This window comes from Rhincodon typus, chromosome 24 (genome assembly GCF_021869965.1).
Source record: "Rhincodon typus isolate 14 chromosome 24, sRhiTyp1.1, whole genome shotgun sequence".
NCBI classification, from domain to species: domain Eukaryota; kingdom Metazoa; phylum Chordata; class Chondrichthyes; order Orectolobiformes; family Rhincodontidae; genus Rhincodon; species Rhincodon typus.
The window spans coordinates 2998560-3007137 of record NC_063355.1 but is presented as its reverse complement, the minus strand read 5'-3'; the positions used below and the strand labels follow the sequence as shown (position 1 = coordinate 3007137).

At 42.1% G+C, this 8578-nt stretch overlaps 1 protein-coding gene across 4 annotated transcripts in view; it reads left to right on the top strand.

Annotated features, from left to right (window-relative positions):
• The window catches only part of LOC109923688 (serine/threonine-protein phosphatase 4 catalytic subunit-like), a 36532-nt gene that overhangs the window by 5301 nt on the left and 22653 nt on the right, over positions 1 to 8578 (top strand). For 3 of the 4 annotated variants that reach the window (XM_048611456.1, XM_048611459.1, XM_048611457.1), the window contains exon 2: positions 675 to 734. The exons of the other annotated variant lie outside the window; for it this stretch is intronic. In XM_048611456.1, the coding sequence (XP_048467413.1) occupies positions 675 to 734 (60 nt within the window). The remainder of the gene's footprint in view (positions 1 to 674; positions 735 to 8578) is intronic. 4 annotated transcript variants of the gene reach the window in all.

Here is an 8578-nt window from a genome sequence, read left to right as displayed (position 1 = left end):
GGGTGAGGGGCTGTGGGTGCCGTGTGGGGGCGAGGGTGGGGTTGTAAATCCCTGGGAGATGAATCTGAGTTGGTGGCTAGGTATCCCCTGGGCCTGTCGGTGTGTGCTGGACTGAGGTTTAGAATTTTGTTTAAGTTGAAGCAGAAGTGGGTAATAAAATGTGTGGACTTGTGGTATGGATGGGGCAGATGTGATGGGGAGATCCCTACACATTTCGGGTGGCGTGGCGTTAGAATGGGTTTGAGGGAGAGAAGTGCAGGAGATGGTGAAAGGGGGTTGACAGAGCGAGGAGGTGGTTTGAGACAAGTTGTCGACCTGGGTATGGGAGCCTCGCGTCTAAGAGGACTGAAGGGAGGGAGGGTAAGGTTTGTAGTCAGTAGTGAAAATGTGGTGATGGGGTTGGGGGTCGTGGTGCGTGGGGGTAGGAGCATGGAGGCAGGAGTATGAGGTCACTGATCAGCCAGTGTGGGTGGAATGGTTGAGCATGAAATATACCCAACTGGTGGGTATACTGTGTGAGATCAAATTGTGAGGAAGGTTGTTTATTCCTTGTTGAATGAGGTCTTGGAATATGTATTTATTTATTCTTTAATGGGGTGGCATTATGGCAAGGCCATTGTTTGATGCCCTAACCAAATTGCCCTTGAACTGAATGCAGATCTTTGTCATTTCAGAGGGCACTTAAATGTCAACAGCCTTGCCCTGGGTCTGTCACCTCTAACAGGCCAAACCAGGTAAGGATGGCACATTTCTTTGTCAAAGGCTATTAGTGAGCCAGGTTGTTTTATTTTGTTAATGTCAGTTGATAATCGTCTCCATTATGGTGACCATGAAATTAGTTTTCAATTATCGATTATTAATTGCGTTTAAATTCTACCATCTATTGTGGTAGAATTTGAACCCATACCTCTGTAACATCAGACTAGGCCTTTAGATTACAGTCCAGTGATATTCCCACTACGCTATCAATCTGGCTCAGTGACTCACAAGGCAGACCATTAGTTGGCTGTCTTGTTTGAAGGCTTCTTTGAGAAACAATGTGTTACCCTGATGGCTAAGGTGGCAGGAGCTAGCCTGACTGATTCTTTTTTTCTCAGCACTGACTTGAAATATATAGTCCCCCTGGCTTTTTATTTAATATTCAACAAGGAAATTAAAATTTGTAATCCACATAGACTATAGCAGTCTAAGAGGCAGCTCACCACCACCATCTCGAGGGCAGTAAGGGATGGGAGATAAATGCTGGCCCAGGCAGTGAAGATCACATCTTGGTGAGTTAATGAAACAGTTACGACTTGTTGGTGCAGGCTTAGCTTTGGGTGCAGCTCCTTGTGAGCATGGCTGGCAAAGTATTTGTTGCTGGGTGCAGGTGAGGTATGCTTGTTCACAGCCTGTGGGCTTGTGCTGGTTTTTGGTGGTTGAGATTTTCTTGTCCTGCCATTGAAGGAATCCTTTCGTTCACATGTGAGGTGTCTTTTTTTTCCTTTGGTGAGCAGGCAACATGATTGGAGATAAGGCTGTGGACTAAACAGATGTGACTGAGACCCTGAGACAGCCTCGTGCCTGGCACACAGACAACTTAGTTTAACATCTGCTGTGGAGAAGTTACTGGGATCTACAATTAAAGACAGGGTGACCGTGAAACTTTAGCAGATTGAAGAGACTCCAACGTGGACTTGAAAAGTAGACATTATCGTGAATCTAATTGGATTTTCAAAGAAAGTGACTGAACTGAGATCTAGGGAATATGAGTAAATGTCCTTATATTTAGACTCCAGAAGCCATTTAACAGGGTTCCTCATAAGAGGCTAATAAAATCATTGACCTAGTTTGGGAATTGGTTGGACCATAGGAGAAAGCATGTGGATAATGGGTATACATTTACATTGCAGTGAAGTGACTAGTGGTGATTTTAATCAACCTGCTTAGGAATGCTATTACACATCTCGGGAGCATGTGGGACATGAACCTGAGCTTCTGGCTCAGTGGTGCATCACAAAAATCCTCCTAGTGGTGTGAGGATCTGGCTGGGGTGTAGAAAGAGCATTGTATGATGGATTGAGTGTGATTGAAACTGAAGGCTGGGTATCAGAATAAACATGAAGTCATCCATTTTGCCTGGAAAAGAATATATTGATCTATCTTGTTTAAATAGAATTCCAGGAAGGGTGGAGATCAGAGAGAGGTTGGGAGCTGTGTACGCAGGTAACTGAAATGTAGTTGTCTGGAACAAAGCAAAACTGGAGAGCAAGAATCTAAATGGGGGAAAGTTTAGTTCCAGTTGTACAAAAGCTTGGTTTAGATAATGTCCAGAACATTTTGTACAGTTTCAGGTACCACACCTGAGGAAGAATGCATGTTAACTTGGCTTGTGTTCTCTGCGATGTAGAATTGATTTGGCTGGGATTTTCAGTGTTTTGATGAGGGGTGGGGAGAGGTTTTCTGTGGCTGGGGGAGATTCAGGATAAAGGATTATCATCTTGAAAATCAGAGCCTGTCTCATCAGGAGGGAAATGAGGAAATACTTGTTCAAACAAAGAATGCGTCAAGTGTGGAAATGTCTGAAAAAGCAGTAGATATCAGCTCAGTGTTCCTCCTTTCATCTTTTAAAGGATGTGGGTATCACTGGCAAGGCCAGCATTTTGTTGCTCGGCCATATCAGAGGGCAGTTATGGTTAGGCAGATTCTTGGAGTCCTTGTTGTTCACCTACTGAAGTGAGGTGTTAGTGTGAGGGACTGCCAAGGTTCAGAACCATGTTTGCTAGCATTGTCTAAAGACCAGTTGATTAATTTATGTTAAGGGTAGGAGGAGCAGATATTCAGGTACCATCTCTGAAGGAGAGTTGGCCTCAATGATTGCTGTTGGAGCTGGGAACTTAGCCCTCTCACTATCCAAACAGGGCTGCTGAATTTACTTCATTTAATGACAACCAACATTTTAACTCGCCAGTGGACGCCTTAAACATATTTAATGATCCTGCCTCCACCACTACCTGGGAAAGAGGATTCGAAAGACTCATGACCCTCTGAGGGCAAACAAATACATTCGCTTTCAAGTCTGAAATGGAAGAGATTTCCAGTTTTTTTTAAACTGGATATCTTAATTCTTGTCTCTCCCACAAGAGGGAAACATCCTTTCAGGACTATTACATTTCAATAAGATCACCTCTTGTTCTTTTAAACTCCAAGGGATACAGGACTGGCCTGTCCAATCCTCCTTCATCCGCCAAACCTGGGTATCAGTCAAGTGAATCTTCTCTGAACTACCTGTAATGCAGTCACGTTCTTTCTTAAAAGTTATCAAAAGCGTACGCGTTACTTAAGATGTATCACCAACGTCCTGTACAACTGTAGCCAAGCGTCCCATCTTTTATATTCCATTCCTCTTTAAATAAATGCCAACATTTTGTTTGCTTTGTTAATCACTCACTGTACCTGCATCCTAACTTTGTGATTCATGTAGCAGGACACCCAGATTTCTTTTAGTTCTGCACTTTCTCTCTGTTAAGTAATAACTTTTTTAAAAGCTCTTCCTGCCAAATTGAACAAGTTCACATTTTTTGTCAAATAATACTCCATCTGGCAAATTTTTTGCCCACTCACTCAACCTATTTATATTTCTTTGCAAACTCCTTATGACCTCTTCACAACTTGTTCATACCTATCCTTGTGTCATTAGTGAATTTAACAGCCATGCATCTGGACCTGCCATCCAAGTCATATCTATCTAAATAATTGAGGCTCTGATGCTGAACCATATGGCATATCCTTTGTTGCATCCTGCCAGCCTATAAACGACTTTTTCATATTCATCCTCTGCTTGTTATTAGTCTGAAAGCTGGGAGGACAGTCTCCTCTTGCTATCAAACCTGCTATTTTCACCCTCACAAATGTTGTCTTTTTCAGATACACCCTCGGCTCCTGCTTCCTTTCTTCAAGATCCTTGACAGTGTGTCACCTCCTCACTTTGTATAATAACGCTCTGTTTGAATCTCTCCATTCTTACATAGAAACATGAAAGATAGTAGCAGCAGTAAGCCATTCAACCCCTCGAGCCTGCCCTGCCATTCAATATGACCATGGTTGATCATTGAAGCTCAATACCCTAATCCCATCCTGTGCCCAGATCCCTTGATCCCTTTAGCTGCAAGAGGTATATTTACCCCCTCTTGAAAACATACAATGTTTTGGCCTTGACCACGTTCAGTAGTAGCGAATTTCATGGGCTCCCCACTCTCTCCTCGTCACTACAACTCCTGCTTTCGGACTTACCCACCATTGGGAACATCCCTCCTGCAACTAACCTGTCTAATCCTGTTAGAATTTTATAGGTTTCTGAAATTCCCCACACTCCGTTCTTCTAAACTTGAATAGAATTTAACTGACTCAATCTCTCCTCGTACATCAGTCTTGCAATCCCAGGAATACATTCGATAAACTTTTCCTGCACTCCTATGGCAAGAACATCTTTCTCAGATAATGAGACCAAAACTGCATACAATATTCCATGTGTGGTCTCACTAAAGACTTGTATAATTGCAGCAAGAAGTCCCTCTTCCTTAATCGGACCCTCTCTCAACGAAGGCCAACGTACAATTTGCCATCTTTTACTGCCTGCTGCACCTGCACACTCACTCACAGCGAAGTGTGCACGAGGATAACCAGGTCTCATTGAATGTTCCCCTCTCCCAATTTACGGCCATTTACTTAGTATCCTGCTTTCCTATTTTTGCTACTAAAGTGGATAACCTTACATTTACCTACATTATACTGCATCTACCATGCATTTGCCCACTTACTCAACCTGTTTAAATCACGCAGCAACATCTCTGCATCCTCCTCACAGCTCATTCTCTCACTTGATTTGCAGATGACACAGTTTTGAGATATTACGTTTAGTTCTCTCATCTAAATTATTAACATATGTTGTGAATAGCTAGGGTCCTAGTACTGACCTCTGCGGTATCCCACTAGCCGCTGCCTGTCATTCAGAGAAAGGTCCATTTATTCCTCCTCTTTATTTTCATTCAGCCTCCTATCCGTGTCTCAGCACTGGAAGAATCTTGAATAGATTCACATAACTTAGAACTGTCGTTGCATAGGAGGAGGCCACTCAGTCACATTGAGTCTGTGCTAGCTCTTAGTAGGGTGACCCAGCTCGTCTCATTGCCCTACTGCCTTTCTGTAGCTCTGCATTTGTTTCCCGAATATGCCCATTGAATTTCCTTTTAAAATGGTTTATTGTCCCCATGTTGGCAGTGGGTTCCAAGTCATTATCATTCACTGCGCAAAGAGATTCTTCCTCCATTTGAACCTCCACCCCTTATAACCTTCCACTGCATCTCTTGCTGAGACATTAAATCTGTGTTCCTTAGTCCTTTCATCATCAGCTACTGGGAGCAGATTTCCCTCACTCTGCCTTTTCTAAACCTGCCATAATCTTGAGCACTTTGATCAAATCTCCCTTGGTCTCTGCTCCAAGAGGAGCAGCCTCAAATTTTTGACTTAATGCTGTAACTAAAATCCCTTGACCTAGAACCATTGTGGTAAATCTCCTCTCAAAAACCCTCCTAAGGTCTGGTGATCAGATCTACTCTGTGTCCTGGATGTGGCTGAATCAGAGCTTTATAAGGTTCAACATGTGTTTCCTGCTGTTGTACTCAATGCCTATATTATGCTTTATACTTTGTTAATTACTCTGACAATGGTAATAAACTGCTTGAATGAGTGATGCTTTGCCTCTCCGTGACCTGTTTCTCCATTCTGTCACTGTTTCCTTTTCATATCAAATGCTGCGTTATTTCACTGTGGCAGCATTTCTCCTGAGCCCCACTGCAACTGTAGGTTTAGCTGAAGATTCACCCTTTCTGCAAACAACCACTCCATACGTTCTGTTCTATTTACCTATTTCCTCCATCCTCACTCCCTTGCATGGTTCCTTTTTTCTAATCTGCCTCTTTAAAGGCCCTCATGTCATCATCTGTAACGTACAAATCCTTCGAGTTAAGGGGATAATATTATAGAACTCTACAGCACAGAAACAAACCCTTCGAACCAACTTGTCCCTGCTGACCAAGTTTCCCAAACTAAACTATTCTCACTTGCCTGCATTTGGTCCATATCCCTCTAAACCTTTCCAATTTACGTACCTATCCAAATGTCTTTTAAATGTTGTAACTGATAGGAAGCATCTACTACTTCCTGTGGCAGCTTATTCCACTTAGGAGCCACCCTCAGTGTGAAAAATTTGCTCCTTGGATCCCTTTTAAATCTCTCCCCTCTCTCCTTAAATGTACGCCCTCTAATTTTGTTTTTGTTTTTGTATCTCTCTTGCCTCACCCCCTTTTCCCTTTATTCATGATAGACTCGTAAATCATTGTCTCCTACTTGTAGGACTTCCTCCAAAACATGTGGTACGTTGTTCTTCTTAAACCTTCTGAAAACGGTTTATTTCTTTTGAACCAAGTCTTTGTTTGTCCCCTTTGGTCTACTATTTTAAAAATACGTTTGTATGACATTGTGTTCTTTTTGTTAAACTCTATTTTTATAGCACTTTATCATTAGTGTCCTTGCTGGGTAAGCAGTGGGACCTATTAGCTGGCCAAACACTAATCTCCCCAGCATGCCTTGGGGTTTCCAAGTACATTACTGCTGTCGATCAATACATTACCTTATTGGACAGAGAAAATGGGGATCTTCCTTCAAATCTACCTCTGGCCATCTGTCCTAATATCTCATTAACTGTTTCATTATTAATGCCTTTAAGCAGCTTGGGATGTGTGACTCCATTAGGCATGATATAATTACATACTGCTATCAAGCTGATTGGTTTCAGTGTTCAACAGGCGATACCCTGTTAAGTTGCTAATTTAACTTATTGTCATGTACTGAGATATAGTGAAGTGTTGTTTTGTGTGTTCTACAAGCAGATCGCAGCATACAAAATGCATCAGGATTGCAGAGCAGATTACAGAATAGTGTTACAGCTGCAAAGAAGGTGCAGAGAGAGATTAACATTTGAGAAGTCTGTTCAAAAATCATCTTCAGTGGCTTTCCAACACCAGTAATGGAAAGCGGCTGTTCACGGTGTTATACTTTACATTGGATCTATCTTTAAAATTATCTGCTACCTGTCGGCTCCCTATTGTATTTTAGCAAGCTCGTGCAGTTGTCTTTGTCTGTTGTTTGAGATTTATCTGTCCCTTTGACAAGTTCACATTGAGTTGGTGTGACGGATCCAATGGCAACAGAGGTTAGTAGGAATATGGAAAGTGAGTTTAAATGAGGGGGAGGCTTGGTTGTGGTTGTCAGAGAACGGAGGGATTAGTCCCCAGAGGCAATGGGTTGTTGAGTGCAGTACTATATGGAGCTAAGGAAGACTCCCTACTCCTCCTCCTCCAGTGAAATGAATGAAAAAGTGATGGTGTATAAGAAAGAATTCTGGTATAGAGTTAGAGGCTGCAATTATGCTGTTTATCACTCTACAAAGTGGAAAATTGGCTTTATAACTGGGTATTTCAAATAGCAGTAACTTCTTGTCATGATTTAGTTAGTGAAATCCTGGATATCTTGGTGTCCAGTTAGCTCTCCTGTTTGCAACCTGATTGCTCTTTGTAAGCTGTGTCACATTGTATTTCCCTGCCACAAACACTGCCTGACGTGTGTTAAACAGAGTTCTCCATGTATTAACTTACTGTTGAAGATAAATACTAATTGTACTAAGTAAGGCTAAACACAAGTGGCAGGCATAGGTTGAATGATTACATGAGCACATGCACTTTTGCCCCATCCCTGATTTCTGGCCACCAAGTATGGAGGAGAATGGGACTGCCAGAGAACCACCGTGTTTTTTTCTTCTGGGTCTGGCCAAGTTGGTCCAGGCAGCTGGCTGAGGGAGGGGGGTCATTAGACTCAACCAAAGACAACAGGCAGGCAGTTTATGTTTGTTCTGTGTCAGGGTGTTCTTGGAGAGGGAACGCATGGTGCCCGCTGGCGTGCTTGAAGCCTTCTGCAATCTCAGCCCTGGCAATGTCATTTAATTTGAGTTAGTAAGCTTCCTTTGCAGGTTTTGCAGCTGTGCTGCTATGGGCTGTTTTATAAGTTAATTAGTTGATTTGATTTCATGGATCCACCAAAGAGGATAGTGAAACATTTATTGACTGTAGTCTGGAAGAGTAGTGTAGAGTTAGGAGCTATATGCTTGTAGTGTTTCAGTCTGCAAATAAATCTAAAGCAGAATAAGCATCAGCTTCTATCTCCCATTTCAACTGACTGTCAGGAGTTGGTTTAAATACAAATACCACTGATGTCAATTTATTCTGAAATTTCAGCGCAGAAAATTCCTTGTAGTCCAATCCCACTTTCTTGTCTTTCCTTGTATTGTTTAATCAGTTTACCAATTTGCTTTGAGTGTGTCTACTTCTATAAAGTACCTTTTTGTTATTTCCTCTTCAGTAACCCCAGTGGTGATGCATTATAAATTAAGATCAGGACACTGAAACATTTTATGAACCTAGTCTCTCTAATGCAAATCAAACCTATCCCTTTCTACTGAATTCACTGACCAGCTAAAATCTAT